Here is a 14482-nt window from a genome sequence, read left to right on the forward strand (position 1 = left end):
AAAAAGTTTTGAATAGATTATACAAGTTATATTTGTATGAAAATGTGGACTTTTCATACAGTACTATAGGACTTACACAGTACACAGTACACAGTAACCTTATAAAGCTTATGCATCCTTGTGTTAAATCTATATTTAGATTTAAGACCTCTCTGTGACATTGTTATTGCCATTGTTGTTTGTATATTTTTTCTTTTGTATTATTGCATATGATTTTAAAATCAAAATCTCAATGTCAGAGCTAGCATCCTCAGCCAGACAGAGGCTACATCCACTAATACAATCATAATATTGATGTTGCTGTCAGTTATATCTTTGCTGAGTAAAGTAGTGAAAATAGCAAGACTGTTGCAGAAGATACCTGTATTGGAACAAATGAAGGTAATGGATGGTAACCAACAGTGACTAGCATTGCTCTATTCAATAAATATCAAAGCACTAGTAGAGAGAAAAATATATACTTTACTGTAAACATTTGTGAAACACTGTAATTTGAGGCATGGTCTATTTAATCAAACCACATATTTTGCTTGTCTTCCAAAGCATGATCTCACTGTAAATGATAAATAAAGTATATAGTTGTTTTGAATTTTACCTGTTTAAACTTTCATGTTTTGGGAATCAGTTCCAAGATATTCCCTGTATATCTGTGTCTGTTCTTGTAAGATCAGTGCTTAAAAGATAGGGTCCTGGTAATGGTTTTCAATGATGATTTGTCCTTTTAAAGAAATGGCAACTCATTTTTGATAAGAACCTGTATCTTGTTGCAGCAATGATACTCCAGATAAAGTTGAAGTGCTGCGTGTGGCAGATTCACTAGTGGACCATCCAGGCTTTGGAACTCGCTGCATGAAAAACAACCCCATACTGTGAGTAACAAGCTGATTAAACCATCCGTTCCTAAATCTGCTTTCACCAGCAACTGTGTTACGGTGTAGAGAACTCCATCAATCTAATCTATCTTTGTTGAGCCTGATCATTATTACTGCTGTATACGAAGAAGAATGAAGCACATTTTATTTATTTATTTATTCTTTTTGATGAATTGCAACGTGAATGCGTCCATGCTGGCAAGCTTCTCGATTGCCTTCTTAAAATCTCATAATCTCCACAAACTTACTTAGCAATAATGTAAGTGCAAGAGAGCACCCCAATATCCTGCACCAAGTTGAATGCACTTTTGTGTGAGAGTACAAAAGAAATCCAACACTTGAGTACCTGACATTACAATACCAGAAAACTTTTGAATCAACACAGCAAACAGAACTATGACCACTACTGTATTTTGTATAACCATTATAAGTAAAGAAGAAAAAAATGAACAAATTTCCATTTTCATTTAAATGACTGCTTACTGAAATGAGACATAAAATCTCATTATCATAGATTTCACAAAAAAGAAGGCTTCATGATCTGATCCTTGTGAGACTTTCAACTATATAGACTGTACTGCTATATTTTTCAGTGATGCCCTCATTATCCTAGTGCATTCTGGGAAATACAGTTCCTGGCATATGGCACATAACAACCACCAATAGTATTCCAGTTAAATTGTTCCCATGTATAATATTTTCTAAAAAGCAGTCTTGTAAAAATAATTGGTAAATCCTCTGGAAGGAACTAAGAAGACTATTAAACATGAATTTTAGAGTGTAATTAGCTGGATTCTATTTGTAAATGAAGGTCCTGGGCCATAATAGCACCTAGAGATATTTCACATAATCTACTGTATATTGTACACAAAATATAATGTCTTAATTTCCTTAGTCCCCATTCTTTGTTTTGCTTTATATAAACTCTTGCTTAGGATTGTAGAAGGAATTCATAGTGTAGAACAAATTGTATAGAATATAGAAGTATACAATATCAAACATAAAGTTTACAATAAAAACAAAAAGAGACACAAAACACAAAAAACAGATATCAGGGGTACGTGGTTGTCCTGTTCTTTTTGTGTCTTCTTTCTATATTTGTGACAGAGTTTTACCTTTCATCTTTCTCTTGAACTATGAAAAATGTGTGCACTCCACCTGGCTTCAATATTCTTTTATCTTACCATGTAGTGAAACACAAGGTGAATCCTTTATTGAATACTGTTTGGGTCTTAGAAATCTCCTCATGAGATGTTATGATTTACATGCATTAGCAGTCAGTAAAATTATTTAGTATATGTGATTCACATGTAATTAGTATCATGTGGTAACTAATTTCCATGCTCTGTATATTAGGCAAGTATTGTTACTGTTAGTGAATACTCAAAATAAAATAATGGCATTTACCACATGCAAAACATACTACTGCTCCTTTGGTTAGTAACTCCCTGAATAACTTTAATGAATAAATGAAATTATGAAAGGTGTCACTGTAATATATCAGAATTTTGGCAATGCTATGATCAAAGTCCAACTAGCTTGTAGTTCACTAGTGAGGCGTTTGGCAAATATCCGCGCTGTTACTTACTTTTGCTTTGTTATTTCAAAGATAACATTTATTATTGGGTATGCAAACATAGTCATAGTATTCAAATTAATTCATTGTGTTTGAATTTTAGTTTTAATAATAATAGTAAAATTATTTTTACATAATTAAATATATCTTTGTCGTAATAGAGCTGGCTTTTATGATTGTATAAAATCATAAATAATCATGTTTTGAGATCTGAAGATGCTCAGTGAGTAATAATTAAATACAAATCATCATGACCTTTTATCTCTTACTAGTAAGTCCCTTACTATCAATAAATACTGTGGATGCAATATGCAAATAGTTTTCAGATTTTGCATATCATGTTCAACTTGAGGGTGCAAAAAAAATGAAATAAACTTCTGATTACAATATGTAAAAAATATGTTAATTGAAGAAATCATTATTTTAGACCCTGTGTATAAAAACCCTAAGGTCTCAAAAGTCCATCCTCAATATCAATAGACAATAAGCACACTAGAATCAAATTCAATGCATTAATACAGTTTTTTTCTGATGAACAAAGATTTAAATCTCTTGAAGCACCTCTGGCATATCACTGATCATCATGGTGGACCACTATGCATGTAATTGCAGCCCCTAGTGGAGCTTGAGATGGAGCTCACAAGAGCACCCTTCACTTTGTATAAATTGCATACCACCTTGATAACAGCATCTCTAAAGCAAATACATATTTTGACTATACAGTATTTTATAGTATTGCCATAGGTACTGTATCATTAAATTCTAAGAGATTAGTAGTACAGAAGACTCCTGTTGTATTACTGGAGAAAGTAAAGAACATCATCAAAAGATGTCAGTAATCAAGCATTACTATAACAAGAAGATTGAGTAGGGGGCTGTGTCAGCATTTGGCTGCAAAGGAAAAAGTAAAGGTCAATTCCATGCCGAAAAGGAGAAAGAAGAAACACAACATACAGTATCGTATGTTGAGCCTTCTTCAGGTGTCACACTGAAGAATGTAAGATGCAGACAAGGAATTTTTTTACTTTGCCTACCTGCCACATTGATTTACAGACGATGCAATATTATGCTTTCTGGTTCAGCTACTAATTCTCATTTCACAGTAAATTTACCATCCAAATGTACCATTTGAACTTTTGAGTTAAGTTTGATATTCCAAGCAGACAGTGAATTGCAGACTGGGGGGATCACTTTCTGTTTTATCTTGTTAGCTTATACTGTACTTTATTATACTCATTCACAATTCTCCAGTTGCTTCTTTGGCACAATCTTGAAATGCAGCTGCAGTTATTAAAAACATATGTATTAAACTGAGTTTATTTTGATAACATTTCTAATGCCATTTTGAAATCAAAGCTTTGAATGACACAAGTAAACCATTAACTCTTTCCACAAAATGACTATTCTATTTATAGATTATTTCTGTTTATATCTTTAAAACAAAGAAGGTTTAATATTTATTACATGAACTAGAAAATCCAATAGGAATGTCAGCATCAGATACTGAAATGGTATATACAGTACAGTTAATGACTGCTTCCTTACTCATCTTGTCAGAGTGCCTACAAGAGGGAATGCCTGTATTGATCTAGCTTTTTCAAACAATCTGGATAGAATAAATAAAATAGAGGTGAGAGAACCATCAGATAACTGGTAAGGTTGTATGATATGTTTTGAAGTATATTCTGAAACTTCACAGGCAGAGTTCAAAACTAAGGTTTAAAACTTTGGGAAAGTAGACTGTGAAGGAGTGAAACAGAGCTTAAGAGAAGCAGAATGCAATAGGATAGGTATGGAATCACTAGAAAATGGATTGCAACATTTTAAAGATATTTTGCATGATACAGAAAAGATTAATGTAAGTAGATCCAAGGCCAAAGATCAGTGGCACAGTAGGTTAAATTGATCAATTAAGTAAAAAAATAGTACAAAAGCACTTTATAAAATAACCATTAAAGACCAGGATACAGTTAGAGAAAGAAATATATTGAATCAGAAGCACAAATAAAAAAAAGTATATTAGAAAGGCCAAGAGAGAGATAGGGAATAATACAATAAAATACATAAGAAAATATTTTTTCAGTATAACAACAGCAAAAAAACAGCAATGAATGAAATATCTTACAGATAATAATGGAAATCATCTACAGTAGGTGATAAAGGGGAAGGGGATGATGTATTAAATAAATATTATACTCAGGTGTCCAACAAGGAATAAAAAGCCTCTGGCTGAAGATTCTTTTTTAAGTAATGTACAGTAAGTATAGAAGAGCTGAAGGCTTTAGAGGTACTAGAGGTTCTTAAAGGAATCTCCAGAGCCCAGTATATTGAAAATAGTTTTATTCAGTGAATTAGGATTGTTATTCATAGGCAGTTAACAAAACTCTACCAGTAGTCTCTCAGAACAATGATAATACCCATGGACTAGAAAACTGTTAATCTAGTATGAATCCTTAAAAGTGATGAAATGAAGCAAGTACTGTAATTACAGAGAAGTAAGTCTATCTGTACTGTATATTAATGTAAGGTTACGGAAATGATTCGAACTAAAAATCTGTATGCACTGTAAACAGTATTCTAGGATATACAGTTGACAGCGTGGATTTACAAAAGTTACAGTACATCTCATTTGACTAACTTGTTAGAGTTCTTTGAACAAGCAATACCAATAACTGATAAAGAACATACAATATGGCATATTCAGATTTTTCATAAAGCTTTTGACAAAGTGACTTATAAAAGATTAATTGTCCAACTCCAGGAAGTAAACATTCAAGGCTATGTACTGTACTGTATCTGTTAATACTTGTTAATACTTGAAAACCTGAAACCATTGGAATTTTTCAGAATCAACAGAGAAAGATGAACCAGATAAAACAAGTGGAAACTATAGGTATGATTAAAACAAAAAAGGAGAGAGAAAATTACACAAAAGGCTGTGGGAGAATTATCACTCAATATTGCCAAAGTCATTACCATCACTTTTTTGGGTTGCATGGAATCACTGGATTAATTAGCTATTAGCAATCAAATAAACTGGATAGTCCAAATGGTCTCCTATAATGTCTTGGTTGTTTCATGCTCTAAAGACCTTTGGAAGACCTGACACTAAATAAACATCTTTCTTGCAGGAAACTTCCTTGTGCTTCCAATGGGTCAGACTGGTCTACTCCTTCAGTGCCACCTTTAATCTCAGAAATGTTTGCCAATGGGAACTGGACTATGGCCAACCCCTCTCCTTCCTGTCAGTGCAGTACTCCGGAGAAAACGTTCACGTTGCCTGACTGTCCTGCAGGGGCTGGAGGAATGCCACCCCCCGAGGTAAACTTGAACAGTTTGTGGTCTTTCATGTTGTTTCTCAGGTGGATAAAAAAGGGCTCCTGAAAGCTGTGTCATCTTATTTAAATTGACCATCTTTAAATATGTTAAAGCAAAATGATACCGAAACCAAAAACATAACAACAATCAGAAATGCATTCAAGACACTTATTGAATTATAGGTTAAAAAAATTAAATGGAAGACAAAATCACAATGTAAATTTGCCTGATAAGCACAATTTTGAAACCCATTTTTAATGCTGACTTTTTGTTTGCTGAAAGTGCTGTTATTTACAGTTTATGTTGTCTTTGTTGTCAAGTAAATTGGATTATTGCATCACTCAAGGTGAGCCTTATTTTCTCAGAATCCTGTGATGTAAAAATATCTCTAAGCAACATGATATTGTCAAGAATTTTCAAACCCATAGTCAATTGCATAAATGGCTTCTTCAATACTCTGCATCCGGTTCTGAGCTGTGTTTTATAATAAATGTTATATAAGTATTATAAACATGTTATGGCTATTTTTGTAAGTGTTACTCATCTTTTTGTTTTACTACATAGTCAATGCTCCTTAACATGCTCTCGTAAGTATTATTTTTATTTTTGTTTGTTTGTCTCATACTGGAATATCTCATGAAGGACATACAGTACTGTAGTAGATGGAACGCTTAGGAATAAGGGTATGGATTTGGGTTAAGACTATAATTATTGTTATGGCTAAGATTATAGTGAGAGTTAGGATTAATATTTGGGTAAAGGCCAATTAATGCAATACAATAGCATGCTGTTTTAATGTTTTTTTTATCCAAATTAAAAACTTTTGGATTAAAGATGCCTTATAACATAATATGTTCAAAGGCTAGATAAACCTAAGGTTTGAGTTAAAGTTAGAATTTGTTTGTGTGTGTAGTATTGAAAAAAAGACTAAAAACTCATAGGAAAATATGTACCAGGACTACTGTAGCAGAGATTTAATTCACAATACGTTTAACACAAATTCCTAGAGATGAAATGTGCTTAGGATGCTCCAGTACAGCTTTTGAGGACAACAGTGGAATTCCCTTCTTATGGAACACTGCTATAACTTTAACTAAATGTACTCTTATGTACTGTACATATTGTATTTTTTTCCATTGCTATAATTACTGTTAAAATGTACGTATATCAACTGTATAGGGCTCTCCTTCAACCTGTCTAGACTTCCTGCAGCTGATTATCTTGTATTACTTTAAATAAGAAGAAGATGAAGAAGAAGAATAGCAAATGTTTGATTGGAATTACAGATAAATAAAACATTTGAGATTTTAATTATCATTCATATTAATCTCATTATGCCAAACAAAAATTGGTTGGCTGTAAAGCAAAAATATCAGTTTTCACTTTGCTGTCCCAATACCTTTGGAGGGCACTGTAGCAGTGGGAGGACTTGTTACGCAGCAGCTCTCTATCTATTACACTGAAAGTCTGACAGTTTTATTTGGAGAACTGGTAGAACATTCAAAATTTACACCTGCCAATGAGTGCTGTCCTCCCTCTCATTTCTCCTGATAAATTGGCTAACGCTGAGTTTTTTTTCTCTTATTGCTCTCAGTACCTAATTTAATTTCTATAAAAAATGCCAAGGTGAAGAATATGTGTCTGTTAGAAGTTAGTCATTTTAAGGTAAGCAAGAGAAAATAAGATCTCATAAACATGTTAGTACATTATGATTTTTTTTATTTTCATGTGTCAAATGAGTTACAGTATATGCACTGCAACAACTTGTTATTAATATCTGACTTTATCAATATCTGATCTAATTCATATTTGGAACTAATATTATGGAAAAATGTCTTAAACTTAAACGGCAAATGTATTTCTAGCATTTGTTCCCATAATAATTTTAAGAAAAAAAAAACAAGCAAGGTCATGTACAATACAGTATGTAGGGAAGGGCTTCTTCAATTTCTACTCAAAGCTTAACCATAAATTAAGAGAAAGGTAATTTCAGAATTATATAAACAGCTACACTCAGTGAAAAAGATTGGCACATGTTATTTTCATAATCACAATTCATTACAGTGTTAATGGGCTCAGTAACAGACTCAATAGCACCATCAACGCACAAGAGTGAATGTCACAAACCTTGGAAAATCCAAATAGAAAGGATGGGGAATGTATTATCACTACACTATTATCACTATATACCCCTAGATTCACTAATACCTTTGCATTCCTGAACAGATGCCCACCTCTTTTATGTATAATTAAAAGTTAAAGATGTTAAAATTACTATTTTATAAAGGTTGGGGACAACATGTACTGTACAGCGAAACTGCAGACAGTGGTCCTTTATCACTCTAATGTCTGACATTCTAATATATTTGGACATTTTTCTTCTTATTTAATAATATGATTTGTTTATAGTCAGAATTGTTTCCTTCATAGCTAGGGCCATACTGTACTTAATTCATGATATTGTTGAAATTGTGGATCCCACAATGTTATGCTTGTATTGCAATTGCAATTTCTAGCAATGCACTAGGACTGCATTATAAAACAGGGCTTCAAGCGGTACTTCTGAATGTTACAGAATCTTAGGGTTTGATGCTAACTTTGTAGCACACTCTTTGAGCACAGTCGGTCTGTTTTTACTGACCTCCCTTTGAAACTAGAGCAGTGAGTTTCACTGTATCCCTGTATCCCTGAATACTAGCATGTCCGAGCATTAATTTTGCTGATCTCTCCAATTGTCTGATATAGTATCTATTACTGTAGGTTGAATGTTAATCTAAAAAAATAGTGTTAGAAAAATAACTTGACTTAATTCAAATAAGCCACACCTCACTTCCTCTTTCAAGCACAGTTAAACTACTCACGTACTGTATGTCAAGTGTGTATGGGTATTTAAATAAAGACAACTGCTGAAATACAGGAAACTGTAAGACTAAGATATAAAGGGGCATAGTTAAAAAAATATTCCCAACACAAGCAAACTATTAACAGACCTCACATTTTCGTTTTGTATGAATCAGTTATGGTAAATCACTCTGGATTATGCAAAATAATGCTACACCATTCTTAACATTTCAGTTCATTACCTTGCATCCTAATTTCATTTAAAAATAATGGCATTACATTTGCTAAATAATTCCAGTCATTAAAATGCATATTATGTTTCCATGATTTTTCTTAGTTCGCAACAGAGATACAATGTTTCACATTTTTACTATAAATTAAGTAAAGCTGTGTTCATAGCTTAACAACATGAATAATTCTAAATTTCTACCTTACCCAACGTCCGTTTGTTTGTAACAAGCACTCACAGAAAGCACAGAGCATGTCCTACATGTTGGCTTCTTGTTGTGTCTTATTAACAAAGGGAGCTGAATAATTCCAAATCTGAGATACAGGGAGAGAAGAGTTAGTGGACAGAATGCAAGAGTTGCATTTTCAGGAACAGAACTGACAGCTGCAGAGCTGAGATAGCAATTAGAGGCTAAAAGCTGAAAGCCTTCATTAAAAAAGTATTACACCAAAAAGTGTGTTATGAAGATATTTGTATGTTTTCATGCAATGTTGTTTATTTTGTGAGTTATTAATGAGAAAGGTTTTCTGAAAAATCTGTAAAGAATTTGTAAAGAGAAGAAATTCTTTCAAATGGATATTATTTTCTTTTTATCCATGCTGTTTCCACTGAACTCATGTTATCAGCACAGAGCTTTAAACATTACCAGAATCTCCTGAGTCAAGGCTCATGGGGCAGAGGTGTCATTAAGCCAAAATAATGGTGCTGACTCAAACACAGGAAGCTTAGGCTAAACTAAAAAACAATTGCAATGTTCCTAACCTCCTGTACATACTGTTGCCCTAGTTCACTCTGCTCTCCTGTTACACCGCAGGCATTATTTGTGTGCATGTAATTAAAAGCCAAAAATAACTCAGGTAAATTTCGCTTTGCACTCTCCAGATAGGGTCAATCCATACCTGTTCAGTAATTCAGATGTAAGTAGTCTGAATTTGCCTAGCAAATATGCGAACACACCCTTTGTAAATAGGTACATGTAGAGAAAATCTGCTCACAGCTGATAGTAAGTTGTTGCTCAAACATGAGCACTGGGCTTTGTGGGTAGATAGTCTTAAATTTCACACTGTGTGTCTTTTTTATGTTCATTTCCTGCTAGCTTGCTTCTCGAAAGTCCATGGGATGATGAACAGGTTCTTGTTCTTTTTCTTTACCCGGGAAATTTGCTGACAGATACTGTATATCATCCGTTTGCTACAGTATGTTACAGTTTTAGAATTGAAATCTCCCATCTGAATCTTGACACAATAATTTCCCTTTTCATATAGGTCCTACTCTCCTTCAAAGAAGCCTTAAAATAGAAATTATGCATTGACACATACTCCCGGATGATCTAGATCAGTAATTCTTTTCTTATATTTTTAATAATACTTTATTCATCCACACGAATTAGGTAAGAACAAATCTTCATTTATATATTATACATAGTGCATGTACTTACCCAAAGGACATAACTTGGCAGTTTTAAGAAGGGCAAATGTCAAGCAGAAAGGATTTAACTGAAAACACTTTTAGATACAACATTGGACAATTTCAAGATTGCACTGCTGATTTGAAAAGTGAAAAAGGTTAATACAGTACTTAAACTCTGTACTTGCTGTTGGAAAGGTGGAAAGCTTGATAAAAAGTTTAAGGCATAACATTTTTAAGATAGGATGGGATAATTATCCCAATTAAAAAAAATATAGATGAACTTGAACCATTGAAGCATTTGTCTGGTATGTACAGAGGGTCAGTCAATCAAAGAATAAAGTTCTCAATCATAATTGTGATCAGGTGCACCAGTGAAAATCCCACATGGGTCACTGTGTTTGCCAAGGGTTCAGAGAGCCAGGCAAATTATTTTCTATGATCGGCAGAACAATTTGCAGAACTCAGTCAATTGTGTGCCACTGCTTGGGGATTCCCGGTCACACTCAGCTGGTGGCTTATGTTGAAACGTGTGACACCTGAGTTATAGAGCTCGATTTGTGATTGGGCAACTGCCTTAACCTGTTGGGCCACGAAGGAGACCATATAATTTGTATTAGGGAGCTTACTTGCCAGCAGGCATGAGTACCATGGCAACCTCCTTCCTGTCACCCTTTGACAAAACTGGCAGTATACCAGCAATGCCAATTTTATGTGACCCGTGTTATACTGTAGCTGCTGATAGGCAGAACAGAAGTCAATTGGGTTTTACCAAAGAGGCGGAGAATGGCCGTTGGTAGGCTTTGGCGCAGGCAGACATTTAGGTAGGCATAGAATGCTCCAGCAGGAGACAGGCTGTCTGAACACTGCGGCGAGAGGGCTGGAGTGAAAAAAGCCTGAATGGAAAAAGCATGAGAGAACTGTCGGATTGAGGTAAGGTTCCCAGTCGGAAAAAAAATGGAGAAAAGCTGATGAGCCAAACCCTTGGAACAGACAGCGACTGGGAAAGATACATTGGCCAGTGGAGGATGATAGATGAGCCGGCAGAGACGGGGGAAGAGCAAACTCTGCTGAGTCAGTGCTCCTGAAGAATTATAAGGTGAGTTAGGCAGGAATAATAGCAAGCGAGGAGTGAAGCGTCTGCTTAGACTGACAGCTCGTAGCTCAGTGTTGGAGCAATGACACAGCAGAGCAAGCTACAGTGCAGCCAGCTAATCAAATTGATTGGGACCTTGACTGACTGCCCTCTTGAAAGATGCTTGGCTAGACAGGCGTCTTGATCTAGTCTGGAGGAGCTTGGAGCTTGGAGGAAGAGCTCTTGCGAATGTTCGAGTTGCCCCTGGCAACAGCAGTACGTGAGCTGGTCCCAGCCCGTTCATGACAACATGCAACTGGATTTATCTTCCACAGTCCTGAAACTTATTTAGGAGACTGTGCAACCCAAATCTTTTTTTGTTGCTTTTTTTGAAGGGCCTGCAAACAAGAGGAGGCCTTTTGGCCATTTGGTTTATTACTGACAATTTTACAAGTACTTTCAAAATGAGTAACTGCCTATATTGTAAAACTGATACAAAAATTAACATTATTGTTAAGTACTGACTTATCAAATATATACCCAGCACTGAACAAATATTTATTGGATTCATTAACCATTTGATTTTGTTTATTTTTTTAACTGACACAACAACATTTGTCTAAGTAATTGAAACTGTTTATGATTGATCCTCATAAATTTAACTAATTTCTATAATTTCTTAGGGTTGTATAAATGGTTAAAAGAATTTAATGTGATTCTAATTGTCCCTAGAGATTCACCAAGATTATTTTGCTTAATTAAAGTTGACAGTTCTGGGCTAAACCAAGAGCTATTGTGATATTTAATTCTAAACCTCACCTAATTGGCGCATGCCTGTGGGCAATGTTACTAAAACAATCTTTTAAAAAGTTTATATTCCCTGTCAGAAGAATTTGTTGTAAAATTTAACTTCTTGTGAGCAATGAATGGATCAAGTACATCCCTCTTCTCCATTCTCCACTTCTATGCTGCAACATTCTGTTTAATTAGTGCAATTTCTTTTAAAGTTCTTGAAACTTAGCCTTACTGAAAGGACATGTGCCATTATAAGTAGAAAGGGTTGTTAACCTGTTAGCTGTAGCTTGAAATTGTGATCAGGACATTCAATATGGGCGTGACTCACCACACCAATAGCCAGACTATTGGCGAATTATCCCCTAACTTTGGCTAGATATCACAAAATCTGAAAGTATTGTTGAATGTGCCAAAGACAGAAAAAGTCCCTCAGTAAAGTCCCACTTTCAGAATCCATTGTAGATGTCATGCAGCATCAAGGCAAGGGAGTTAGGGTGTATGAGTAAATATGGTACAGCATACAGGGAAAGAGAATATCATTTAGTAGTTTTAGGGTTACATTTAGGTTATGCATGTCGTCTCCTGTACAATCCGTATGAACGTTCTAATAATTATTGTATTGACAGCTTTTTAAGCATTTCTAAGTAATAGATGTACTGTGTATTTGAGGTTTAGTCTGCTATAGAACAATGAGAAAAGAGATATGGCCTTTCTCCCCTTCTGTCTGTGTCTCCCACTGCTGTTAGGAATAGAACCAATCAAAAACATAATGTTTTTTTAAGTGTTTTAAGTGTTTTGTGAGCTTTTTTTGAAAGGAGACAAAAAGAATGTGACTAACACTACCCCTTAGCCATTATTAAATGATGTAAATTGCTCCACGTTTTCTTTCTTATCTAATGTCAGAACCTTGTTTTGTTTTTTTGCATTTATTTTTTTAAATTTTAGCATGTAACTGAAGCACTATACATATCAGCAAAGAGCTGAGAAAAAAAAACTCAAAGATGATAAAATTCCAAATCATACATGTATATACAGTATGTGGTTTTGTAACCTAAAGTGTTTTAAGGGGTTTAAGGAGACAGAAATATCATATTTCCATTAGATAATATTATATAGGTAAACCAAATATCACTACAACACAACAGAAGGCACACTGTCAGCATAACTGGGGTTCTCTGGGATATGAATATTAGACCTCATCACTGCAAAAACTATAGAGCAGGAACAAATGAGCAAAACCTTGAACACAAAATAAGGTGTACATATGCAACAGTTTATGAATAAATACAGTGCTGATATATTGCTAAAGGAAAAAAGAATCTTGCAGATTCCCTAACATGCTTGTTTTTAACAAACTTCATATTATTAGGACATTGCGGAGAAGCAATTCAGTCTAGTCAAATTAAAGGAGATTTGATTCAAGTATATATCAGAAAAACTACAGGTACTGTAGGGCCAAGCTCACAATTAAAACAAAATTCATTTAGTATGAGGAACAGGAACCACTTCTTTTCACAAAGAGTTGTTATTTGAAAAGTTGAAGCTGCTAATGATTTTGACAATCACACCTCAGAGACAAAGCAGCTCTTTCCCTACATACAGTAGATTATAGCTACCATTATGTTTATCATAATGGCATTTAGAGTAAAGCTCTTCAAGCCATCTGAACAAACCCCTGAAAGTTTAAACTGCAAATAATTGATATTAATCAGTGACATGAACACCTGCATGAATATCACTGGAAATCTGCTGGGCTCATTTCACTGAATACCTGTAACTTCCAGATAATTGGGCTGGGAAGTAACAATTATTTAATATGTAGGTAATAACTCAGGAATGCTTTAGTCTGTATGCAAAATACACTCTATGGATCTGTGTATTGGAAATGGGAAAAAGCTGCATGTACTGTATCTTTTATCCTGAAAGAAGGTGTGGTGTAACAGGGAGGATGCAACACTTACTGTATGTACAGTATTTAAGTAAATTCATTTTTAAATAACATATGTGCTTAATCACACCGTTTGTGAGAAAATCAAATCTACCTCCTTGCAGCCATCTCTCTTCTTCTCTGCAGAGAGACAGACTGTTACCATTAAGAACTACATGACAGGAGGCATTTCTTTGCACACAAAATAACCAAGAAAAAATGGGTCTTGTGGCCGCATTTTTGTTACATTTCTACATTCTTGTTTTCATACGATTTGTATGTGGATTACACTTGTGACTGAAGGGAATATCACATATCCTTTCCAACTCAAATCTCCGTCTCTTGTTTTCTAGTAATATTTCCTCTTCACTTTCCTCTCGCACATGTCCACAATTCATTTTTACTAATTCTCCTTCCTGTCTTAGTTATTATATTTAATACC

General features: G+C 34.5%; 1 protein-coding gene across 1 annotated transcript in view; it reads left to right on the forward strand.

The window, feature by feature from the left end:
* LOC148840567 (phospholipid-transporting ATPase ABCA1) overlaps window positions 1-14482 on the forward strand; it is a 300212-nt gene that overhangs the window by 194909 nt on the left and 90821 nt on the right. Inside the window, exons 30-31 of the mRNA XM_088932095.1 lie at window positions 771-869; window positions 5580-5769. Of these exons, the coding sequence (XP_088788221.1) occupies window positions 771-869; window positions 5580-5769 (289 nt within the window). The remainder of the gene's footprint in view (window positions 1-770; window positions 870-5579; window positions 5770-14482) is intronic.

This window comes from Atractosteus spatula, chromosome 1 (genome assembly GCF_055471065.1).
Source record: "Atractosteus spatula isolate fAtrSpa1 chromosome 1, fAtrSpa1.hap1, whole genome shotgun sequence".
Lineage (NCBI taxonomy): Eukaryota > Metazoa > Chordata > Actinopteri > Semionotiformes > Lepisosteidae > Atractosteus > Atractosteus spatula.